Raw genomic sequence first — 27222 nt, forward strand, 5'->3', positions numbered from 1 at the left:
GCTGAATGAGAGCGCCCACGTGTTCCATCCTACGATTTTTTTTATGAATCATAATGCAACTCTTTGATTTGGTGTAGGCCATTAGATACCAAAAAGGCAAGTATAAAAATAGATATTAAAGAGCGAAAGTTAAGAAGTTTAGTTTAGTTTAGAAGTGCTATTCAACCATCGGCTAGTAACCTTTCAGAAAGTACTATAAATATCTACTAATTCATTGTTGAAGGGCTTGGGAATTAGTGATGCACTTTTATTCGGTGAACTTATTAATAACGTGTGTAAAAATGACTTCATTTTATTTTCAGCTACGTTTCGATTTATACATGTAGATGGGGCACAACAGCTCTTGAAATTTACAAAACTATCCCGTTTCATCAATCAACAGCAACATTTCAATAACGACCGATTGAAATCACTTTTTATCGAGTTTCGTCGCACTAACAGATCTAGCGATGGATGTAGTCTTCTTTATCGCCGAACTCGCCGTTGGCCGTACACTTCCTACGGGTTTGGCTACGCCGACCGGTCTTCTGGAGGCCGCCGACGGTGCACTCATTGGTTTGCTCACGGAACCGGTGCTTGCAACTGAGGTTGAAGAGCTGGTTTTTCTCAGCGTTGAAACGGGCTTGTAGCTTGATGCAGTGGGATGCGGAGTGTCGCCACGTGTCTTTGCCAGTTGCGATGGAAGCGCGGGCTTCTTCCTTGCGATACCGGGTGTGTTCGTTGCGGCTAGCCGGGGAGACTCCGATGAACGACCTGTGGAGGGTAAATATTTGTTCAATCAGAATCTGGTGTAATGTACTTTCAAAAATAGCCAGAAATTTGTAGAGAGCGCTCCACAAAAAAAAATATATTTGGTGACGAAAGGGGTACAGAGGCAAGGGGTGGCAGTGATTGGGACTATTACTGAAGAATTCTTTAGGAAAATGTCTCGAAAACTGATATGTTTGAAAGATTTCGAAAGTTCTTCCTGACAAAAACAATTCCTGTTTAACTTCTGAAAAACAAAATATGTCTAAAAAAGCCAGTGTTTGATATATATTAAAATAAAGATATTTTGAAGAATTTTGGAAATATTTTTAGAAAGTATTGTATAAGTTTCACTAATACGCAAACATTCTGTAGAATTTCGTGGTAGACTTCGTAAGGCATTTCTGATGACATAGAGGAACTACTGTTGAAAATATTCTAATTTATTTTTAGATAAAAACTCTCCATAGATTTCGTGTTGAACTGTTTAGCCAACATTCACGTTTGAAATTTTGGATTCTATCCAGGTTTTTAGAAGAACTTTAATGTATGTTCTCGTTCTTGAAAATTTGCTACCATCTAATATTGCATACCTGGTAGAGACATCCTCCTGGCCACGGTGATGTTCCTTTCCACCAACTTTGGAACGGCACCCTTGTTCCGAATCACCGTTTGCGGAGTAGTGGTTATGGCGGTGGCTTTACTAAGATCCGTGTACGGGTTGTTCAGCTTCATGACCAGCATGGCTGCATCGATTTGCTGGCGGGCTTGGTGCAAACAGTGAATTACGTTCAGGTCCCGCTCCTGGTTCAGTTCGGCGTTCAGAAAGGAGTCGAATACTTTTTCGTTGGGACTGGACGTAATCAACGCCTTCATGGCTTCGCTGTTGGCAAAGGAACTGTCGTCCGGGAAGTGGGAATTCGAAAGAGTTGGTTCAACCATTATTGGAACCTCGGGTGTCTCGCGGCCGGACAACTCTCGTGTGGCGTTGTTTATCCCTACGCTTTCCGCCGAAGTGTTTGATTTAGTTTCACCTTTTTCGCTAGATGTGTTCTTTGGACTTTCCTGAAGCTCTTCCAATGACCGGGGTTTGATCATGGTGCCATCCGGTGCTGTTTTAATTTGTCGACTTTCAGGAATACTTGACGGTTCGACCTGGACAGCAGCTTTGCCTTCTGCAGGCGGGGTGGCGCAATGATTAGTCAGACCTGGGCTCGTGACACAGATAGTAGGAGTTGTTACCTTCAAAGGAGATTGTAGAACATCTTCGCCTCGCTCGATAGCTTTTATGTTTGTTCGGTAGTAATCCAGCAGATTGGATAGCATAGCCTTAGATACCATAGAGCATTTTTCCGAAATTTCCGGCAAGAGATTCGAAGAGGTATCGTTTCGAAATTTTGAAAATACTGATGGGCCAGTCCCTTGCACCTCCCAAAAAGAGGTTTCTTTGTCATTCTTATCCGGACAAGAGCAGTTCACCAAATCATAGCTCAACTTCGCCAACACGCCTGATTTATTGCAGGCGATTTGCACCGTTAGTGTGTCAGCGTTCAGCTTTTCCTTTTCAAAGTCAATGTATTCCAACTTGAGGCCCATCGATTTCAGCAGCAGTGTTAGATCCATGACGTCAACCTTCAGCGGCTGTGTCAGAGAGAAATGATAAATACGAATAATACAATTAGCGATATGCATATGAAAATTGGCACTTTACAAAATTGGAAGAAGCTTAAGCATTGCATTGTCTTAGTCATCCTTGACGACGAATAGCAATGAGTGTTGGCTCTGGCAGTGCGTCACTTAAAAGTAGCATGCGAGATCGTTTGGCCAGGGGCTTCTATTTCGGGCACTCAACCAGATATGTACTGTACGTACATCAACGTGTACAAAAAATAGTTTAAAATTGATCGAGATAAAGCGGATAAGTGCCCAGAATAGAAGGCGCTGTCCAAATAGTCTTACAACCCGATATGTAGTCGACTAACGCAAGTGTTTTCTTAAGTTTTCGGAGATATCACCTCCTTAACCTTGTAAGGCCTGTACTCGAAAAAAAATGCACCACAGAAAATAGTGTATAACTTTCAATTGAACGCATCCAAACAGCTGGTTTTTTAAACAGTTACTGTATAGTATGTGTAGATGATGAAAAATCCATAAAATTGGTAGAGTAGGGTAATTCATGTATTTTGGACAGGCTGAGGACAACGTTGGAAAAATCGTCCCCTAGCTTCCTTAGAAAGCAATTGATTATTTTGCAAAGTTACTAATACGCTTACAATATGATTGTACTTTGCCGTTCCTGGTGACAAAAAACTTAATGAAAGCATTTCAAGCTGAGAAAATCACAATTTCCAATCGCCTGTTAGAATTGCATTTTTGACACCGAATATATATTTTGGACATTCTCAGGTATATATAATTTGGACAGTGCAATTATCTCAATGTTTATGGCTAGTTTCCACTTCGTACGTACTATGCAAAAAGATAGGACAAGTAATGGTCAAGTAATGATTCCGCTTCAAAATTACTTGTGCAGTTCGCAGATGGCAAGTAAGGAAAAAAGTGTAACACTCGTAACGCCGCCCGTGCAAATCAAATGGAGCTGTCACTTTTCCTTGCGGAAAAATTATCCGCGCTATTATTCCGTAAGGAAAAGTAACGTTTCTCCCCATACTGGATCAGTTGTCAAAATTACTTGTGGAAAAAGGTGGAAGTTTACTTGAGCGCTCTATACTTGGCAACACGAAACTTAGCTTTAACGAGGAACGTTACGTTTCTTTACGGAATAATAGCACCGACGAACCGACGTGACAGCTAAAACAATTAAATTTAAATTTGTTGTCCGCGACGCCATGATGAAAAATAGCCGAACACTATCCCACCTCTATAACGGCTCGCGATGATTTGATAGCTCGACACCAAACCCCCGTGTGTTCATATAGGAAACGGTTCGCGTCTGCGCTGATTTGACAGAAGCGATCGCTCGCTTCGATGGTCGACCGTTAAATTTGGGGGGGGGGGACACTTTTGAATCACCACTGTCACGTCGGTTCGTCGGAAAAGGAAAAGCGACAGCTCCATTTGATTCGCACGGGAGGCGTTACGAGTTTTACACTTTTCTCCTTACTTGCCATCTGCGCAACTGCACAAGTAATTTTTAAGCGGAATCATTACTTGACCATTACTTGTCCTATTTTTTTTTCACAGTACGTACGAAGTGGAAACTAGCCATTAGCCATGAATACTGCTAAACATGGAAGTAGCTTAAATTAACAAATATTTTCTTGCAAATAATCTAATTTCTCCGCTTAACAGGCATCTATTCCCATGTAGTTCGTCAGATGACCAAAATATATTTACAGTAGAAAACTTGTAATGGTAATGCATTTTACACAACCTATTTTAAGCGTTCAAGGTGAATGTTAAGAGATTAGCTGTCTAGTTCTTCATTGTTAAACATTTTTCATTGCAATAAGGCTTTTACATTTCACACAATTATTAATTCAACGATTTAGAAGTGAATATTGTATGTGAATTCTTAATTGTTAAGCGTATTTTCAACATAAGTCATTATAATAGGGTCTGTTTGATCCAATATGAGAAGTATCTACTTTTATAGCTCTTCGGAACAAGACATCGCCGTGCATATCCAAATTATATTTTTTACCCTATTGGCGAAAATATCTCAGACGCAAGAAAATAAGATTTTTGGAGCGGACCTGGTGTGGTGGTTAGAACACTTGACTATCACGCCGAGGACCTGGGATCGAATCCCACTCCCGACATACTCACAAAAATGTGGGTTCTTCCTTCGGAAGGGAAGTAAAAACGTGGGTCCCGAGATGAACTAGCCTAGGGTTAAAAAGCTCGTTAATACAGACAAAAAAAAGATTTTTGGAATTTTGTGCACCACCGTAAAACATAGTTATATTTATAACTTTGCTGTTAGTTTGTAAACGTCTGGAATTTTTACTGTAGGTTCCCTGTAGGTTGCTTGTGGAGCGAAAAAGCAAAGGAGGGTTGAAAGAAAATTAAAAATCTAGGTGAAAAATACTTCCCACTGTTCTTTATTGATGCTTACATAGTTTTTTTTTCTAGACTGCGACAAAACGCCCAAAAAGAGATTTTAAAGTGGATTAAGAACAGACTTTTAAGAATCCCAAAATGGTCGCCACAATGGCCGACTTTGGCACCTACTATTGTCGGGCCGCCACCAAACCGGACTTCGCACAATCAAGTGGCGACGCGACCCAACTCGCGACGTTTTTAAATCATGTCAAAGGTAGTGCGCATCCTTCCCGTTGTTGTCAGCAACACAGCGCACTAGATGCAAAACAGTTGCGACACTTGTGGACCAAGAAAATGGCAATTTTTGATTGAATGTCGGTCTTGATTCCAACCGGATAGACAATAACGATTTTGAGCGCACAAATCTCTTTGTAAACAAAACCAGCGCACCTGAGCTTATTATTTTAATCTTATTACAAGTGAGAAATAACAGAATAATGAAATGCACTATTGAGATTTGTGCGTCTGAAGTTTTGATGCACTGTTGAAGCGGGATTTCAAGACGTTTGTCCTTAAGCTGCCCCTCTTCGCATGTCAGTCCCATGTTGTGTTTCAAATCGCCTACCTTTTGTGCTAAAACTCCAATTATTTTCGAAAAAATGTATTTAGTTCATCCATACTCGGCGGCCGGCGCGTATTTTGCGGAAATGGTTTTCAAATGCACTTGTATTGAACATTTAGACATGAAACTTTACACGATCAGAAAAAAATAAGTACAATTCAAACCTAAAATACTGAAATTGAGTTAAAACACATTGACATTGTTTTAACTCAACTTCAGTATTTTATGACTCTTAAGACTCCCATGATTGGCTTGCTAAATAAGTTGCACCGAACTGAATCCTCAGTTTTTTTTAAATTAAAAGATCCCCTCCTGATTTTCTTAGGGAAAATATTTAAATCATTTCTGTCTTAACCATGGGATCAGGCTGGATTTTTGGTAGAGTTTAAATTATCGACGGCAGTAATGGAAAAGATCGAAAAACAATGGATCATGGATCAAATTTCTGGAATGATCAGAGCTTCCTGGTAGTTGTAAGGCGCTGTCCATAAACTACGTAGACTCATTTTGAGCAATCTCAGACCCCCCCCCTCCCCCTCCGTAGACTTTTGTTCATACAAAATTTTCGAAATTTGTATGGAGCGTAGATTTAAGCCAGACCCCCCCGTCCCCCCTAAGAGTCTACGTAGTTTATGGACAGGCCCTAAGGAGTATTTGTGAAATATTGTGATGAACGTCGACTGGAAATTTTGGAGAAATATTTGGTGGAAGTTCGTAGTCAAATTTATCAAAATTTGTTTAAGAAATTGATTGATCGTGTTGTAAAAAAAAATTTATTTTTTTTGTGACACAGTAGGGAATCGCGCCACTTGGGCGGTGGTTCTATATTCGTCTGTTTTCCACTATAACTCAGTCAAATTTGAACCAATTGGCACAACTTTTGGAATGTGGTGAGATAGGGATAGTATCTACCCGAGTACAACATTTCAAGTCAATTGGTTCAAAATTGACTGAGTTATAGTGGCAAACAGACGAATATAGAACCACCGCCCAAGTGGCACGATACCCTATGTCCTGAAATTTGTGATATTCTTAAAAACTACAGATGCAAAATCCTAAATGAGATTTTCATGATGCCATTCTTGAGAATTGGCTGGAAAAAACTTTGGAAAAACTCTGGATGGAATTTAATCTGGGCAGGTTGACAAAAGAAAGCTTCCGTAGAGTTCTCTTTATAAATATAGGAATTGTTGATTTTTCTTTGGCGAGAAAAATCAATAATTTCTAAATATAGAACTCGACGATGACTAAAACCGTTAAGTATAGTATTTCTCCTTGTTTTCGTGGGTGTGCCGAGTACCAATCGTGGGACTTGTTGACAGAATTGCGGGTGCGCTCATTGAATTCTTGAAGATTTGTTTGCAGAATCAGGTATCAGAAGGCCGGCTCCAGAGGCACGTTATCCTCCATTTGAGACATTTGTGCCATCGCCATACATAAAAGCTTATTTCATCATTTATCTGAGGGAGAATTGGACAAGGGATGGAATGGGATTAGGAAAGGGAAAGGTGATGAAATAGGAAGTGGTGCCCTAGAAGAGGGAATGAACGCATAAGCACAACAAGAGCTCATAGTCCATACCACAACGGGTTTAATCAGCGCCCTAAAAAGGACATTGTAAAACGCATAAGCGTAAAGAGAGCCTATAGCTCATTGGAGGTAGCTTGTGACGTCATGCAACTTTCAATAGGACATTGAAAGGCACGTCATCGAAAGCACCCTCAATATTCAAGAAATCACCCAAGCAAAAACTACTTTTAAGCGAGTACTTTCTTGAAAACGCATACAACTTTGTGTAAAAGAGTGACTGTGGACTTCCCAAATTGGAAGGCATGTGAGTTTACATGAATAGGCATGTCAGCCATACGAACATCACAGATGTGATAATCGACAACGCGTTTTAAGCATTTCAGAAAGAACGTGGTAACCAGGAACTCATTCCTTCTTTATACAACGCACGCACCCTTTCAGGATAAAACTATCAAGTAATTTCATGCCATGAAAATACACAATAGAAAACTACAAGAGTTCAAAACATGTTTGAAATACTCAAATTCCTTTGGAGAAAAATAGGTTAAACCCCATTTGCTCCTGGAGATTTGAAGTAAGCAGAGCTTTTCAGGGTCCACTAAGTCGATTATATAGCTATAATTCTCGGGCGAAAGCTAGTACGTAATTATACATACAACCGAATGGTTTATCCGAAGATATTTTGAACTAACAGATCAGAGTTCCATTCATGAATACCTCTTGTGATCCGCACAGACCGCAGAGGACAAGCTTCTTTCAAAGCAATAGTTATGGTATACCACAATGGAGGGCGTTGTACAGTGTATCAAACAATTGTCCGTACAGCAATGTTTTGGTCAAAATAATTTTTCATTTAGATGATTATAACTTTTTTATACGTCAATCAAAAACGTTGAAATTTTGACCAATTATAAGCCATATATTAAAGCTCCATTCTTAAAATTCTGAGCGAGATCGAATAAGTTTTCCTAAAGTTATAGAACCTTTAGTAAAACTTATAACATTTTTGAAACATTATATCTCAATATGTACTGGCAATATGTGTTCAAAAATCTTAAAAGTTTTACTAAAAGTTCTATAACTTTCAGAAAACTTATTCGATCTTGCTCAAAATTTTACCAATGGAGCTTTTATATATGATTCATGATTGGTCAAAATTTCAGCGTTTCTGATTGACGCATAAAAAAGTTATTAACATTTGAATGAAAAATATTTTGACAAAAATTTGCTGTACGGACAATTGTTTGATACACTGTAGATACCAAAACACAATGAAACTCTCTTGGAGTTGCAATGGAAGCGAGTTATCCATAAAATGTGGTCGCAACCAATTAGTACAGGTTCCCCCATTTTTAAGCAGGGACGCCTGAATACGCAAAGTATGCAAAGGGACACTCAAAAATGCAAAGAAGGTCAATTCTATGTTAAGTTATTCATGAACTGTACTACCTAAGTAATCCATCAAACAGAAGCATCTCAAATTAATGTTTGAGATACTTCAGATGATGTAATAATCGTAGCAATACTGCAAAATATCAGCGAAAAGATGCTGAATACAACAGCTTGCTTGAAGGCATTTATAAGGAAAGGTTGAAACATACTGTTAACGTTATTTTAAGATACAGCATGCTCGAGGCACGACACTTCTTTTATAATGAAAGAAACAAAACTGGGTTCACAAGGTAACCTATACAGATGTTACCCTACGAAAATGAACTTTTTGAAGTAGAGCCACTTGGGCTATGCACGCTTTTTATGTTGAAAATTGATCTGAAGTTTCCTAGCCGTAGCCACTACCAAAACTAGATAGGATTACACTCTTCACAATCACAGTACAAAAAGGAAACATCAACGACAAACCAAATCGGTGTCAATTGAAAAACGCCAATGGCGAAAACGCATTAAGCGAACCCATATAGGTATAGTAGACGTTCGCTCGGTGCAAACGGTTTAACTGCAATGCTTTTTAACTGCAAGTCCGCTAAGTGCAAAAATTTTGCAGTTATCGCACCGCTATCTGTCAAAAACGAAACGTCAACAGAGTTGCGATGTTTTTCAGATGCACTACAGCTGCATTGCTATGTTTTTGAGTGCATTCTGGCTGCGTCCAACAGCAATTGACAACTGTTTGACGGCTGTCAGTCGTTGCAGTTAGCGAATTTCATTCGGTAACTGAAACGTAAACATGTTGCACTTATCGAACTTCTACTGCAGTAATGTAAGCTACACGCAGATAAATTGCGCTTGTTTAAAACAATAAACGCATGGTTGATTTTCAAACTGAGAATTTACTTATTCCAAAGTTATATTTCATTGTTTTCATTTAGAGTTTATCGATAAAAACCGATTACCATCATTTCATATAATGTCAAAAATTTCATTTGTTTCAACAAAATAAAAACCATAAACATGGTCCGAAAGCACTCACACATCTATAAAATGCTTACCCCAACATCGCTACAACGAAGAAGGTGTAGCAAATCCATCACGCCAACTTCCAAGTATAGCTTTGGCCGTGATGGATAACGCGCAGGTACTCACGACAGCATCCACTAAAAGTTGATCGGTTTCGCCTTTTTATAGTCGTTCTCCTCCCCATCCGCTTACCGACGCTCTAAAAATAGATTTCCGAACTGCCGCAGCTGCTGCCGTCACCAACACAATCACATTCCGGGTTTGTTAGTGGCAAAATTGCAGTCGTTTGAATCAATCCATTATTTCATGTTGAAAATACCATATCTCTGTTTGTTTTAATAAATTGTCAAAAATTTCGACAAATGAAAATATTTGTATTATCAAACAATAGAACAGTTCAGTTTAAACTAGAAATCGGTTTTCGCTATAGTAAACTGAAAAATCGGTTGATTTGAACTAGAATTTAATTGTGTTTACAATTTATTTTTCTGCGTGTAATTTACAACATTTGAATAATCCCGCCCTTATTTAGCCTCAAATTTGAGACTTAATCGTTATGTGTCCGGCAAACTTTTTGCTTTTTTCTACACCGTGCTTTTTAAATGGGTGCTGGGTACCCGGGTACCCTGTCGGCCACATAAGGGTTAAGAAGGGCAACTGATTATCTCGGAGAAACGCAAGGTCCACTGCACTATTGCTCCGGTTAGCGCAATAAGGGCGTAATACTGTGGAGGGCGCCCTAAATCTCCACAGGCTCCGTTTGTGGTTAGGTTTTTATTAGACCCCCCCCCCTCCCCCTAACCATTCATTCCTTGGCACGGTAAGCATAAAGCCGCATAACACCATGAATTAGGGGTCACCTGTTTAGTGGACTCTTACCACTGGATCAGGCGGTCCGCAGTGTTATTCCGTTATTCTTAGCCAATTGCGACAACCGCTACCGACACTACACAGCTACACGCAGAAAAATAAATTGTAAACACAATTAAATTCTAGTTCAAATCAACCGATTTTTCAGTTTACTATAGCGACAAACCGATTTCTAGTTTAAACTGAACTGTTCTATTGTTTGATAATACAAATATTTTCATTTGTCGAAATTTTTGACAGTTTGTTAAAACAGAGATATGGTATTTTCAACATGAAATAATGGATTGATTCAAACGACTGCACTTTTGCCACTAACAAACCCGGAATGCGATTGTGTTGGTGACGGCAGCAGCTGCGGCAGTTCGGAAATCTATTTTTAGAGCGTCGATAAGCGGATGGGGAGGAGAACGACTAAAAAAAGACAAAAAAAGGCGAAACCGATCAACTTTTTGTGGATGCTGTCGTGAGTACCTGCGCGTTATCCATCACGGCCAAAACTGCACTTGGAAGTTGGCGTGATGGATTTGCTACACCTTCTTCGTTGTGGCGATGTTGGGGTAAGCATTTTATAGATGTGTGAGTGCTTTCGGACCATGTTTATGGTTTTTATTTTGTTGAAACAAATGAAATTTTTGACATTATATGAAATGATGGTAATCGGTTGTTTTTATCGATAAACTCTAAATGAAAACAATGAAATATAACTATGGAATAAGTAAATTCTCAGTTTGAAAATCAACCATGCGTTTTATTGTTTTAAACAAGCGCAATTTTTCTGCGTGTATCTAGGCTGATCGGGAAAAGAAGTTAACATTGATGGTTATCTTCCAAACGAGCCCGAAAAGCCCCTGTCACAAATTTAACAGGAATTTCTCTCATGAATCTCTCAGTAAATGTCTGAAAATGTGATTTTTTCAGGATTTCTACCAAAATGTTTGTAACAAATAGACACAGTATAATTGAAACGATTGCCAATCGCTTTGAAACTGATACTAAGTAATGATTCACCATACAGTTTTGCTGAAATTGCATATAGGGTAGGTAATCAAAATTTGAACCAAATTGCGGCTTCCTGAAGTAGTGCAAATTTTAAGTGATTTTTTCTCCTACATGGAAATAATTTACAACGGCAAAGTCGTATGTACATGAAAGCCACGGGTATAAACTTTCTGTTAAATGGTAAAAAGTTTGTATTTGCACCGAATTTCATTGAAATATTTGATTTTTCATCAACAATGATTTTAATTTGAACCATCGTAATCATAATTTTAACCAATTTTAATCTTAATTTGAACTACTGGCGGCAACAGCTCGAGCAACTCACAAAACAGCCAATTCCATGCTGAACAATGAAAAATCACATGAATCTGCTAATTCTCATACCTATTTTTCATTAGGAAGTGGAATCTCAACTCAGAATGTTCGAAATTCTTTAGGAATTTGGAAACTAAATTTGGATTTTTTCATCCCCCAAGAGTAAACAAAGCAACCACTAGCGCAATCTAAAGGCCAACACTAGAATCTCACCCCCGTTTACTAGTTCAAATTTAGATTACAAATGGTTCAACTTAAGATAACATTCTCCAAGTAAGAATCACTTAAATTTGATAATTTTATGACAAATTATGCGGAATATTATTCGTTTGGTCGATTCTACGATAAATAAGCTTTTATTTGACGTGTTCACATATTGCATGTGATACAATGAATGAGCTGTACGAGTGCACCGAAAATGTGCTTTCTCTTGGGGGAAATGGGTGAAATCACAGTGATTTTTCAATTGCCTCTTTTCCATGACAAACACGCTTTTTTCAATGCTTTTAAAGTCCATGTTATCAGATTATATTACGGAAAGCTGTTTAACATCTTTTCGGGACAATATTTGCCTGAAAAGTACGTCGTTGTTTTAATGAATTTTGAAATGGTTCAAATTAAGATTACAATTTGACTAGTTCAAAGTTTGATTTCTTACCCTATAATAAAATAAAAATAATAAAATAAATCCTGATTAAAATAGAAAATTCCATTCTCTAAAAAAAAAGGAGACATCCTGACGAGGAATCAAGCATCTATTCAAAAATTTTATCACCAGTGTGCATATTTTTTTGTTTTTTTTTTGCAGAAGTTGTCAAACGAAGTCATGGAGAGGAAAAAAAATTGATTTATATGGTTAAAAATATTTCTATCAATAGAAATAAGGTTTATCTGTGATCCAATAAAAGAAAGAGCATGAACTTTTCCATTTTTCCAGCTTTTGTTTTATATGAACTTGATACATCAAAATCATATGTTTTTGTACTGCTGCGGATTTGATGACGTTGGCGCGGATTTTGTGGTTTTCAAATCGACACTTCTGTAACAGCCCTGTGTCTATCAAAAAAAAACTTGGTATTCCTGGTTAAATTATTGCAACATTTTGGAGCAAATTTTGGCAAATTCGTAGGAAATTTATTACCGCAGCTTTGGAAGAATTCGCGAAGCTTTATTTTTCAAAATAAACATCTTTTGAGATTTTTTGTGTGATTCTTTGTACAGGGTGGCAACGTAGAAATGATACACTCGAAAACTGATGCCAAATTCAAACAGGATTTAATTTTTCTGCAAATTCACTTTTGACAGCACAACAAAGTATTAAACTTACAAAGTATTTAGTTCAATTAGAATCATTCCCCTTTGTTTTAAATTACGGCCCGCAGACGTTTCTCGAAGTTATTACAAGTCGCACGCACCTCTTCGTCCGGCATTTCATCCCAAATTTTTACCAAACGATTTTTGAAGGCATCCAAAACCAAGTTCTTCGCATCGCCCAGGTTCCCTAGCATGTATTCCCATGTACAAAAGTCCAGTGGGTTCAAATCGGGAGATGAAACCAACTATTCCGATGAGCTGATGAAGTACGGTAAATTTTGCTTGCGTCACTGTTCAACAACCACTGCCTTATGTGTCGGTACTGAGTCCTGCTGGAAACAAAAAACTTTCTTTTCCAAACAGTTTCTTGGCTCTGGGGAATAGGTGATCTTTGATGACGTGTTGTAAAAAGTACTCTTTGTTGATTTTTATGCACCTGTCGATGAACAACAATGGTAATTGGCATTTTGTTGATATGTCACCCCAAACCATCACCGTTGCAGCACTTCGATATCGTTGAACCTCTCGTTTGTCGGCAGGAATTTCACGAAGACTTGATACACATACACATGATCATTTTGTTTATTCAGAGACGCTTCCAAAGTAAAAAATTGTCGTCCAAAAAAAAATGTTGTGAGCAGCGTGCGTCTTGAGCAGAACGCGAGATCTGGCAACCCTGTCGGAAATATTCTTCAGAGTCAATCCGTGAATCCTTTCTTTCTTAAAAGCCCCATATCTAAGATCCCATTTCCCCAAGCACACTTGTTTTCAATGCAATAGCATGAATGGCAACGTATGGCTCCCAAACTACTGTATCACTTTCACGTTGCCACCCTGTAGATCTTCAGAAATTGTTAAATCACCGAATGATTCATAGAATAATTCACCATGGATATTACTGTAAAACTTCATGGAAATATTATTGTAGAGACTCTTGAAGAAATGTTTGACTTGTGGAATTTTAAGGCAGCCTATGCTGACGTCTTCTGAAATCCTTCATTTTCATTGAAATGATTGTAAACCTTTTGTAAAAGTTATAAAAAAATCCCAGTTGAAATCTTGAAGGAATGTCTGATCGTCTGAAATAATTTGTAATAGAATGTTTTGAAAGGTATTTTCTTGAAAGCTTCCAAGCAAATTATACTTTATACACAATTTTAGAAAAAAATCTGAATATAGAAAACTCAAGAAACGGACTTCAAAACTTCGATCATGAATTTACTGATTTATTTAATTTCAAACAGGATAAACTTGCACAAATGAAGGTTTAATTTAATACTGAATTTTTAATGAGAAATTAGGAGGATTCATTTAACAGCGTAAACCGCTGATTGGATATCAACCTGATTAAACGTCGCGATCGCCAAGGCAATCTTTGATTTCATTCGCAATTTCGTGAAACATTTCAAATAATTAGATAATCATGGGTGACGCAGTTGTTTAATCTGTTTAGTGAATCCTCTTATTGTTTAAACTAATTTCTACTTGATCTTCTGATTGTTTTTTTTGGCACAATTCAGACAAGAATCGCAAATAAGTAAACCTCGAGCAATTTGTGAAAAACGCCTTCCAAAACTCCTGAAAGCAAATTCTAGAAAAAAATATTATTTTCCGAGTATATTCTGGAAAAAATCCTAGCAAAGGCTAGCTAGCAAAATAGTGCTTTCTGAGAAGATAAATGTAGACTTATGTGATAGTTTTAAGGAATAATGTAGTAGTTTTGTAGAAGATTAACTTTGATATTACTGACATGCTGACATGTTCTACTAGAAAACTAAAATGCACGGTAGACACTTCAAAATTTGGAATAAATTCGTTATCTCAAGGAAAATTCAATATCTTAGCAAAACTGAGTTAGAACATGTTAATGGCTTATCAAAAGATTCTAAAGATTCTAAAAATAACAGTTCTGAATATTTTCGAAATAATGATCAAAATATTAGAAAAATGTACTTTATTTTGCTATTATAGAATCTTTCAGAGGGACATACACTGCTTTTTTATCTCAAAATCAAAAGCGTGCCGCACTAAACCTTCTTGGGGGTCACAGTTTTGTGATCACTGGCACAGACTATCTTTGTGCCTAACAGACGATATATACATTCAAAATAGTCATTGGTTGAGAAAGCTTCGGTTTTAAATTGTGGAACTGCATTTAGAGCACTAAGCTTTGAAGCAGGCTTCATCCCAGACGGGATGCCAATAAGAAAAAAAAAATAAAAATTAGAGACAACAATTAGAAAAGATGTTGGTTTCACTTTAATGGCCGAAATATTGTGTATGTTAAAAGTGCTCCAAACCGAAAAAAAATACTGCGAGCAAGTGTTTTCGCTAGTTCACTATGAAGTCAGTATTTCACTATGAAATCAGTATTTAAATTTTGAATTTTACATCTTGGACAATTTATTGTATGATTTCTCAAATAGCTATTCCTAGAAATCTTAAAAAGATTGTTGTTGGTTTTTGGTCTGCAGAAAGTTCTCCCAAGCTCCTGGATAATATTTACCCCAAATTTCCGTGGGATCTCAACATAACTTCTTGTGAAGTATATCACCGTAAATCTACAAATTGTTAGGTAGGAGTTGTTTTGACACGTCGGATATAATTTCGTGTGAAACTAAAAAAATGGACAGGAGTTGCTTTGGATACGTTAGAATTCCAGAATGGTTTGCCTGAAATTTAAATGCGAAATCCCATCAGATACGACATATTTGAAATATTTCGACAAAACTTATCCTAGGAATTTACTCGGTGATGCACAAAAAAAATCTTCGATTATTTTTCCCAAATATAATCTTTAGAAAGTGACTTAAAATTTACAAGGGTTTTTTTTCAGAAACCCAATATAACTACTTATTATTGTCTTATAACATAAGTGTACCATGACTAAAAAAGACACTACACCGTCTTCAACCAGAGGATGTACAGAAAGAAAACAAGCACTTACATAAGTCAACGGACAACACACATAACACCCAGTGGCCCAGTGGAGAAATTTTCGTTCGACGAAAAGTTTTCCCCAACTGGAGCGGGAATCGAACCCACACTCCAAAGCTGACTGACGCCTCTAGCCGCACGGCCACGATGCCCATTATGAAAAACATTACGTAGGAAATTGTCTAAGCTAAAATATTTGAAAAATTTCGATTGTTATTTTCCCAGACATGTTTTGAACTTTTTTGTATCTAATTTCCAATAATTTTCGTCACAAGATGTTTCTTAAGGCATATTCACTTAAACATATTCCTCTAAACAAGTTCTTCAAAAATTATATCTGAAATTTTTGAATGGTTTACAGGGCATAGACAAAATGATCGGGACAGGCAAAATTTTTTACTATTTTTTACTGTGAGTTGTTCAATTAGTTGTGTATCGATGGTCCAAATTTGGGAAAGATCGGGATATACAGCATGACATTAAAAAGATTCTAGAAAAAGTCATATTTATCCGATTGGCAACTTTGATCTGTTATATCTTCGGATTCAATGAACAAAATGCAGTGAAAATTTGAGCGTTCATGACTCATATGGTAAGCTTTGAAAAACTTTTGACATAACCTAAAATGGTTGACACGGAAGAAAATTATAGCGTTTAGACTATTTTTCTGATATAACACCAACTTATCGAAAATTTCAACATCGCTTCAAAATTCGAGATGGTAATTATAGTTTATTTGAATTCCCTCTAATTGACTCGAATATGGATGTTTTAAAAGGAAGTAACTAAATAACCGACAATAAATTAAAATAGTAATGGGAAGCATATTAAAATTAGACCAGTTTACTAAAAAATCCTAGAATAAATTAAATTGCTGTAACTTTTGTTCTTATTAATAATTTTAAGTTTAGTCAAACTTTTTTTCAAAGCTTATTATATGAGTCATAAACGCCTAAAATTTCATTGCATTCGGATCATTCAATTCGGAGATAGGGTGACGAAGGGTATTATCGGCAGGTTTGTTCTCTTCGTCATGGGGGTTTTTTGTGGGCCGAATTGTCTGAAATTTGGGCATATAACTCAGCTCGGTTGGGAAGGATTTGAGGCCAACTCTGAGACCAAAAGGTTTCAAAAAACCCACCATGACAAAGAAAAAAAAACTGCCGAAAATACGTAAGTTCCCCTGCTATAACAGCTCAAAGTTGGCTATCGGATAAATATGACTTTTCTGGAATCTTTTTAACTTCATGTAGAATAGCCCATCTTTCCCAAACTTGGACCATTGACACACAACTAGTTGATCATCTCCCGAGTAGGTGGAAAAATCTGATGAATAGCATATTCTGCTATGATAGATTGAATTACTGAAGAGCAAAAACTGATATTGGTTTGATTGATATAAGAGGTAAAAGAACAGAAATAATAGCAAAATCTAATATGGTGAACTACTCAATAATAGCTCGTTAAGATATTACAAGATCAAAATAATAGCAGACAAGATTTGTCACTTTTTCCTGGAAAAAAAAATTAAAAAAATGTCAGCATGCAGCATCGAACCTACGACCTTAGGATTCACAGGCGGCGATGCTTACCACGCAACTGTGGCTCGCTGTTGTAAATAACATAAAAATAAGAGCATGCGGTTCTTCGTTTTCACAGCTCAGAAAGGGGCACATGGCATTTCACTAACATTGAGCCATCTCTATGGGTGTATGTGTTCCATTTCGTGCAGAAGAGCTAAACTTGTTCTTATGTAGAAATTTTCAGCTATTTCGACAAAAACAAAAACTAACATCATATCACTTTGAGCTATTCGTGCGATATTCATTAGATTTTTGAATAACTTATCATTATCACATCGAGCTATGACAGCAAAAAGTGTTCGATTTGAGATATGATTTAGATATTCTCGTCTACCCGGGCTTACAGTAAAAATTACATTTTTATTATGCACTTATCAAAAAGTTACAGTTATTTGACCATTTTTTGAAAAGTGAAAATTTTGCCTTTCCTGATCATTTTTGTCTATCCTCTGTATATTACGTTTAGGAATGGCATCTGCAGATTCCTTAACCTTAGTAAGGTCTTGGTCTTTTTTGACCTTTTTCGAATTTCAATTCGCTGTAGTTTTTGTTTAACGAATCCTAGCAATCTGAAATTTTGTGACAATTATTTTTTCGCGGAAATAAACCATTCCCAAAAATAAAAAGTATTAAACGACCCCTAGGGGCGCTCCCATAAAAAATGTTACAAATAAGACCCTGGGGTCATTTTTGACCCCAAACTTTGAACAGCTCGCAAAAATCAGTGGCTTGTCCGATTTTGAATCTCTTTGGTTCAAATGAAAGAGCCACAAGTCTAGTTTTCGAAACCACCGGAGAAATCCGGATTTGGCCACTGTAGCCACCGGTAACCTGCTTCAACTGAAAAATGCCGCTTTTGAGACCCTAACTTGGACAAGCTATAACATTGCAACCAAACAAGTAATCAGGACCGTCCAAGAATCGTTGGAAAGGTATTTACGTGGACTTTGATTGTAGACATTAAAATTGACTAATTATTGAGAACCGGTTCTGGAAATCCGGAACATCCGAAATATTAGTTTTCATCGTTGCTATGTGCTTGAAAGTTCATAAATTTATTCCCTTTATGAATTTTATTGCATAACTTCTCTGCACACTTCACTGAAATGAGAAACATATTGTTTAGGACCATTTTTGGAGGGTTCTGGGCAGGTCTGGTCAATGCTGAACGGGTTACAAGGACTCCGGAAGCTGGTCAATTGGGTAACGACAATGAACTTCATATAGTTTTTGCTCCAAAACCCGGCGCCACATGGTTCAACCTTCGTCTGTTGTTCTTTTGATACAAAAAGAGATTGATAGTCATCTTCTTCTTCTTCTTGGCATAACATCCCTACTGGAAAAAAGTCTGCTTCTCAACTTGGAGTTTTATTAGCACTTCAACTGAGTTTTATGAGCACTTCTACTGGTATTTACTGAGAGCTATGTCTGCTAATCATTATTTTACATGTAAATATCGTGTAGCAGGCACGAAGATACTCTATGCCCAAGGGAGCAAGGGTAATTTCCTTTACGAAAAGTTCCTAGCCCGACTGTAAATCGAACCCGTGTCCCTCAGTATAGTCATGCTGAGGGGCCCCAAATGAATAGTCATATTGGTTCCTCGTGGTCACCGGAGTGGCCACCGGAAAAATCCATTTTGTATTGCTCTCAGATTTTTACAACAAATGTAGGCTTTTGACGGCTTAATTTTTATTATTTATCGTCACTGTATTATTCTGGTATAGAAATGAACAAATGCTGATCTCCTCCGGAACTTATGAAAAATTAATAAGAAAAATTCCAAAGGAACTCTTGAAGGAATTTTCGGACGACCGCCTGAAGAATTTTCCTGAGAGACTACTGAACGAAATTCTAGAGATTTACTGAAGGAATTTCTGATAGACAGATTCTTGGTAGAAACCCTAGAAGAATTAGCGGTGGAACTCTTAGGAAAATTCCTGAGGAAGTACTTGCGGAACTCCTGGTGGAACTGTTTTTTTGTTTGTTTTTTTTTTTTAATTAAAGAAATAATAAAATTATCTCTTAGATGAATTACTGGTGTAAGGCCTGGTGAATTTTTTACAGAACTTCCCGGTGAAGATCCTCAATGATTTTCGGTAGGAAATCTTGGAGGGTTTCCCGATGAAAATCTTAAAAACAATCGAATAAAAGTCTTTGAAGAATTCCATGTGGAGTATTCATAAAAACTATGAACCAAAAAAATAGGGCATTTAGTGGAACTCCTAGAGGATTTTCCGGTGAAACTCCTCTGGATGTACCTACTATAAATTTCAGAGGAATATCCGGTGTAACTATTGTAAATTCAAGAGGAATTTCCAGATGAGCTCCTAGAGGAATTCACGATGCATCTGTGTTGCGGAGCTCCTACAGATATTCACAGCAAAACTCTTGAAAGACTATCTGATGAAGCTCCCAGAAAAAAATCCGGTTAAACTTCTAAACAAATTTACGGTGAGAATCCAAGAGAAATTGGAGTGGAACTCTGGATTTTCACACACAAAAATGCGTAATGGAGGGGGAGTGGTCCGAAAATTAAGATTTAATTATAACGTAATAACTTGATGCTGCATAGAGAAATTTCCGAAGAAACTTTTAGAAGACTTTCCGCTGAATTTTCTGCGAAATTTTTAGTGCACTATTTGGTAAAACTTGTAGAGAAATTCCCGATGGAACTCCTGCAGGAATGTACGGTGGAACTTCTACAGTAATTACTTAGTATTCTCGGCGGTACTCCTGTTAGAAATTTCTAGTGAAACTTCGAGAAGTATCCCCAGTGAATAATACTAAGGACATTCTCTTTGGAACTTTTAGAATGATTTCTGAAGAGATTTTCGGTGGAACTCCCACAAGAATTTCCGGTATAACTCTTGCCGGACTTCCCGATGCAGCTTCTAGTAATAATCGATGCAAATCCCAGAGAAATTCTCTAAACGAATCCCTAGTCGGTTTCCTAGTGGGAGCCTTGCTGTAACTCCTAGGAGAATCACTGGTGAATGTCTTAGAGGAGTTCCAGTGAATATACTGGAGGAATTCACAATGGATTTGCTGGACGGATTCACTGTGGATCAACTACTACAATTTCTGGATATTAGCGGAGAGGGGCCTACAAATATTCATAGAGGATCTTCGAGTGAAACTTCCGGTGTAACTGGAAGTACTCCCGTTGAAACTTTGAGCAAAATTGCCAGTGAAACTCAGACAGGAACTCCTTGAGGAATTCCCAGTGAATCTACTAGAGAAATAACACTAAAGCATTTTTGAACTCGGTAAGCTGATGATCATTTTTAGTGTAGAATCATGCCTTGAGTTCGAAAACGTGAAGGAAAAAAATTACAGTAGAGCGGATTTTTTTTTGACTTTCCATACAAGGCTGTCGATTTTAAATCGATTTTTGTTATAATTTTTCAGCAAAGTTGCTCCCTTCATGCATCTCTATTTCCGTAACCAATGCTCCGATTGAGCTGATTTTTTAAAAATAACTGGCCTACATCTAGGGTTCCAAATGTACGTTGAGAAAGATTTTTTCAATTATTTTTTTCTTACTGCAAAAAATACAAATCTTTATTATTTTTAGATATTTTGCTCAAATTTAAGGAGACAGTAAATTTCATATTAAAAATAAAACTATAGAGCTCGATTTTCAGGATAAACTCAAAAACTGTTCCACTTAAAATTTTTCAAAGCACGATCCTGATATCAGAACATAATTATGCATCAACAATTTTGGTCGATGGTAGAAGTTCATGACTTTAGTTTTTTTTTGTAAACTAGTCCCGAATAAAAAATACAGTAGAAAAACCGAACGTTGTATTGTAACAGTACTATTTAGAATTATATTTTTACAATAGACACCACTGTAAAAATAAAAATACAAAAACAATAAGATGTAATGTAGACACCATACCATGAATTGTATATAAGATTTTTACAATATATTATAAGGTACACCGGGGCAAGTTGAAACGGGTGGGGCAAGATGAAACAGCGGGTTTAAGTGATGTTATTCAATGATGTTAAACAATTTGATTGCCATAACACAGAGTTTTTGATTCAAACCAACTTTTAATTTATCCTTCAATTTCCAAATTTTATTGAAATCTATTTCAAAACTTCGCGTTTCATCTTGCCCCACCCGTTTCAACTTGCCCCGGTGTACCTTACAGGTTGTTAAGTATCGTAACAATATAAAAAAATATTTTTCTCCATATATATTTTTTTTGCAAAACCATACATTTTATTGTTAATGAATTGTTCAAAATACTGATACGTGGGTTTAAATATACCGTACATTGTATGGTACATGAATGGTTTCAAACAACAAAATGTACCGTAAATAAATTGTTTTTAATTGTAATTTCACTACTGGTTATACATTTAATCAAATGGTTTTGGAATGGTTCTCTTTTGTTATGTTGTATTGTTTTACATTACATAAACCATATATTGTTATATTATCTTGTCATTTTCCTCCTGTTAATGGCACCTTAGGCTTACTAGATTTATTAGAATGCGCTTTGGGAATTCTCCAGAGCGTTTTGGATAACCCTTCATATATAGGATCGCCCACGTCTAAGTCTGAGTAGTCTCTGATTGCATTAACAGTTGAAGCTTAGGCTCCCATGCCCCACCAGCCAGATAACCGGGTTTTGCAAACTAAGCATTATTTGTGGCAACACTTTGAGCGGCATGATGAAACTATGCCCAGCGCGCTAGGTGTTATTAGACCACTAATGTAGTTGCATGAAGTGGGTGACGAGGTAAATAAGTATCATTACAGCGTGCTTAACCGTTATTGCAATATTGAGGTACCAGTTTGACTAAAGTTTAAAATACATAACAACTCATGAGAAAACTGTCAAGTTCGATTCAAATATAAGTTAGGTTAAAAAGCGAACCCGCAGACGAACCTATATTAGAAGTCATTTCAGTGTTCAGTCCAGTCCAGTCTTGTTAGAGATCACAGTCATTTACAAAAAGTTTCGAATGTTTACTAGACTGGTCCAGTCCATATGTTAAAGATGGCTCTACGTCAAAGATAAAGTTTGTCAATCGCATTTGATTCGATTGTGGTCGAGGGCAAGTTCACATGAAAGAAGAGGAGAAAACTCCCCTCAATGCAAATACCGAAAGAATAGTGTTGAACTCATCCACTGATTTACGGTAATCTGACCTGCATCTTTCCGGGTTGGCCTACATTCGTATTTCTCTCATCGCACTCTACACACCTAGCCCGCCATATCTCTTGGACCCCTGCTTGGACCTGCAGTTCTTAGGACATCTGGTTTACCTCTGATTTAAACATGTTATTGACTTTAAATTGATGTTTCAACTTATTCACTTTTTTGTTTTTCCTTTCCTTTGCATAAAAAAAGTCACAAACATCAACAAAACAAAGCACGGAAAAAAATCTTAAACTGAATAAATAATTAAAAATTTACGGAAAAATAAAGTTTCGGAAAAGTGCATGGTTCAAACGTAAGAAAAACAGTATGATATATTGTTACATAAAAATCCAATGTAAATGTATAGTATAGCGAACCATTTCATTACAATACACTTTATTGTAGCTGGTACACTGTATGGTGCAGGAATGGTTTTCACCAAACACCCAATGGTTAGTTTTTATCCGGGGTCTAATTGGTGGAAGTAATAAAAAAAAACATTTAGTGGAACTCCTACGACTTTCTGTAGAACTCCTAGGAGAATTCGTTACGGAACTCCTAGAGGATTTTCCTGAGAAACTCCTAGAGGCATTCCCGTTGTCACTTTGAAAACAGTTCTTAGTTCAAAAAAAAATTTCTACTGGCTAGAGAATTTCCGGGGTGGAACTCCTAGAAAAATTTTCGTTGGAACTTCTAGAGCAATTCTCGCTGGAAGTATTAGAGGATGCGACTTCTGCGGGAATTTGCAGTGGTACTATGTAATACAGAAATACGATGTGGAACGCCTATACGAATTTCTGTTGTGAATCCTACTGGAGTTTCGATCAGAATCAGAACTCCTGAAATTTCTTTTGAAAATCCTTGAGAATTTCTGGATGACTTTTTTGGTGGATTTGATGGTGGGACTATTGGAAGTATTCCTTATGGAACTCCTTTAAGGTTACCAATAATGGAACATCTAGAGCAGTGGAGCTCAGCGCTTCTCGTATTTTTCTCAACATTTGGTTAGAAATCAATAAAAACTGAAGAGAAGTGCTACAAACTTATGCTTTATCCAACGCCTGGTGTTGTAGCTAACTGATTATGGAGAAAAACCTGAGTTATATTTTCAATCTTTCGAGATTTGCTCGATTGAGTAAAAAATAACGCCCGCAGGCCACACTCATTTTTGTCGAAGTTCGTCAAGTTACGAAAAGTTGCAAAACTTATTTCAGTTTAGTAACCTTTTACTACTAAATGACCTCGATACTAAGCTTCAGTTTGAATACAAATTTGCTTGTCGTTGAAGTGGTTCGATAAGTACTAAACAATTTTGTTGATGAATTGCGTAAAATGCCGAGCACCACTGATCTAGAGGAATTTTTGCTGGAGCTCCTGCGGGCACTTCTAGACGAAAAATGGGCTTCGTGAGAGATTCTCGTTTGAGCTCCGTGAAGAAATCCTGGTGAAGCTCCTCGTGGGAGCTCCCGAAGGATTTTTGTTTTATTTTCACCGGAGATGGAAAAAGCCGGTGGAATAGAGCAATTTTCAACAAGCCTTCCTCCAACTGACATGAAACCTCCTCATTACTTCATCTTTGTAATTTATAATTTGCAATAACAAATTTCGAGTTCATTTCCAGTGAGAGTACATTTTTTTGGAAGTTAGATTGCTACATCTACAATAAAGTAGATATATATTTCATTTTGACTTTTTGTCTCCCCCACTTCAAAAATGTTTGGTAGGATTTTGCATTTTGAGGGGGTAGATAAAAAATATTTATCAAATTATCGGCTCTTGCTAAAAATTCTGTAACAAATCCGATGAGTTTTTAATATTTTTCAGATTAAATGGTTTATTATTTTTATCCCCCCTCGACCAGGGGGTGGGACAAAAAGTGAAATAAATATTTGTAACGGCCTAATTGTTGTTGTGAGAATACTAACCAAAATTTACAAATCTATACATTTATTGGTAATGAAACGTGATCATAATATATTTTTTGTAACACTAAAAGGAATTCCTAGTGGAAGTCCTGGTAGCTGTAAAGGCATTCGCATGACCATACTGAGGGACACGGGTTCGATTTACGGTCGGGCTAGGAACTTTTCGTAAAGGAAATTACCCTTGCTCCCTTGGGCATAGAGTATCTTCGTGCCTGCTACACGATATACACATGTAAAATAATGATTAGCAGACATAGCTCTCAGTAAATACCAGTAGAAGTGCTCATAAAACTCAGTTGAAGTGCTAATAAAACTCCAAGTTGAGAAGCAGACTTTTTTCCAGTAGGGATGTTATGCCAAGAAGAAGAAGAAGATGACTATCAATCTCTTTTTGTATCACAAGAACAACAGACGAAGGTTGAACCATGTGGCGCCGGGTTTTGGAGCAAAAACTATATGAAGTTCATTGTCGTTACCCAATTGACCAGCTTCCGGAGTCCTTGTAAACCGTTCAGCATTGACCAGACCTGCCCAGAACCCTCCAAAAATGGTCTCAATATGTTATACAATATGTTTCTCATTTCAGTGAAGTGTGCAGAGAAGTTATGCAATAAAATTCATAAAGGGAATAAATTTATGGACTTTCAAGCACATAGCAACGATGAAAACTAATATTTCGGATGTTCCGGATTTCCGGAACCGGTTCTCAATAATTAGTCAATTTTAATGTCTATAATCAAAGTCCACGTAAATACCTTTCCAACGATTCTTGGACGGTCCTGATTACTTGTTTGGTTGTAATGTTATAGCTTGTCAAAGTTAGGGTCTCAAAAGCGGCATTTTTTTCAGCTGAAGCAGGTTCCCGGTGGCCACAGTGGCCAAATCCGGATTTCTCCGGTAGTTTCGAAAACTAAACTTGTGGCCCTTTCATTTGAGCCAAAGAGATCCAAAATCGGACAAGCCACTGATTTTTGCGAGCTGTTCAAAGTTTGGGGTCAAAAATGACCCCAGGGTCTTATTTGTAACTTTTTTTTTTGGGACAAAGGAAGGTTAAGTGCCCGACTATTCTTCTCAAAATTTATAAGTAACGGAATAAGATTTCGACAATGATTTTAGTATCCATGAAATGTTATCACTATCACTGTTATGCCAACAAAACCCCGCATTACTAACAGCTAATTGGTGAAATCACTGTTTCAACAAGAGACTGCTGCAGGATGGTTGAAATACTAGAAGTGTTTGTTCAAATAAAAAGACGTTTGTATTTACAAGCTGAACTCACATTTCCATCGCAATAGTCCGGTCGCAATTTCTGCACCTCTATCCACCTGGTAATCAAGTCGTACAGTTTCACGTTTGTAATGTTCTCCATGGCTGACGCCATTGTTTGCACTACTTGAAGTCACAATTTTCACTTTAGATGAAAGCACAGTTTATCTCGATTTAAGTTCAATTTTTATCTTTTACTAATCCAAGGAGAGATTTTCACGATTTCATTCGATTACTGCAAGCCAATTTTAATCTTCAGGTAACTGTAATTCGTTGCACAAGTAACTGCCTGGGCAAATTTGCGTTCCCTAATCGCGTACACTCGATCGGCATGAAAACAATAAACCGCCGCCGCCCGTATATGCAGATGACGATGATAGCACTACTAGTCCCACACACAAAGTCATCGGAATCGAAATGACGATATCCCCGATCGGTATCTACGCGTGGTGGAATGATCGGTTGCTAGAAGCAATATTGTCACCACTCGGCGGCGCACTGGCAGTGGCACGGCCCGAAATCTAATGTCGTTGGTTGGTGTGAGAGTTTTTGGAATTCTGCGGGAAGATTCGCATGCTACCTTATTTCTTCCAGTAAACAGCCGAGTGACGAACGATCGTGTGGGTGACGACCGGCGACGGCGAGTGATCTCATTGCATTTTTTTTTCGTGCTTTGAGTGGTTCGGAACCATTTTCGGAGGTATTAGAATTGGCTAATCAGTGTTCTGCACAAGACGGACGACTCCTCTAGTCAAATGCAAATTTATTGACCGTTATTTAAACAGACATGCCTCAAGACAAAACTTCCGTTCTGTAAGAAGAGAATATTTGTATAATTAGGCGATCGGGAAATCGATCACGACTATGGTTTGTTCGAACGTGATTCAATTAAATGATGTAACGGAATGAAGAATGGTAACATATCTACAAAACCTACAAATAGGTAAAGACGTTTCTGCTCATCTTTGGCTGACATTTTAAAATACTTTTCCACTTCTTAAGTGCCTAATCCGTACATACCTACTGTGAAAAAGAATAGGACCGAGACACGTCCCAAGTAACAATTCTACTTTTGTGGCAATCCTGAAGTAATCTCCAAGATTGAATAATAAAACTCAGCAATAAAGCTCTTTGCTCTGCAAATCCGAGATAAAATAGGTATAAACTATCCATAAGACTAATCTGGCCCACTCTTCAGGAGATCTTCAAGACTGGTTTTGAAGACTGCTTTGATTCTAGTTGTATTTATGTCTTAACACTGATGATTGGTTATAAGAACTTCATAAAACTTTAACAAGAATAGCTTGAAGCATGTTGATCTTTTAGCTGTCTTTCACAAAAATGCTAATAGTGCATGATAAATGAAATCTTTTACCACAGCATTATGCAGATGCGAACTAGTTTTGTTTCATGGATGAAATGTTAATTGAACTGCGAATTAATTTTCATCAAATTGAAATAACTAATGCATCAAAATTGCCTGACAGATCATTGATGACAGGGAATCAAAATTTTCCGTGCCATAC

The 27222-nt window shown here is 37.2% G+C and overlaps 1 protein-coding gene across 1 annotated transcript; it reads right to left on the minus strand.

The window, feature by feature from the left end:
* Positions 1-273: 273 nt before the first annotated feature.
* Positions 274-26376, minus strand: LOC109418513 (uncharacterized). Its single transcript, XM_029857276.2, has 3 exons — positions 25710-26376; positions 1341-2388; positions 274-753 (listed from the first exon to the last, which is right to left on the minus strand). Exons 1-3 carry the CDS (start codon positions 25809-25811, stop codon positions 410-412), a joined length of 1494 nt encoding a protein of 497 aa, XP_029713136.2. The 5' UTR covers positions 25812-26376; the 3' UTR covers positions 274-409.
* Positions 26377-27222: the final 846 nt, after the last annotated feature.

Source organism: Aedes albopictus, chromosome 3, assembly GCF_035046485.1.
Source record: "Aedes albopictus strain Foshan chromosome 3, AalbF5, whole genome shotgun sequence".
In the NCBI taxonomy this organism is placed as follows: domain Eukaryota; kingdom Metazoa; phylum Arthropoda; class Insecta; order Diptera; family Culicidae; genus Aedes; species Aedes albopictus.

Excerpts from the sequence above, each read along its gene's own strand:
- LOC109418513 (XM_029857276.2), bottom strand. The coding sequence starts at position 25,811 with ATGGCGTCAGCCATGGAGAACATTACAAACGTGAAACTGTACGACTTG. Across the intron at positions 2,389-25,709 it reads CGGACTATTGCGATGGAAAT|CCGCTGAAGGTTGACGTCAT; the intron begins GTGAGTTCAGCT and ends TCTCTGACACAG. Across the intron at positions 754-1,340 it reads CAGGAGGATGTCTCTACCAG|GTCGTTCATCGGAGTCTCCC; the intron begins GTATGCAATATT and ends TACCCTCCACAG.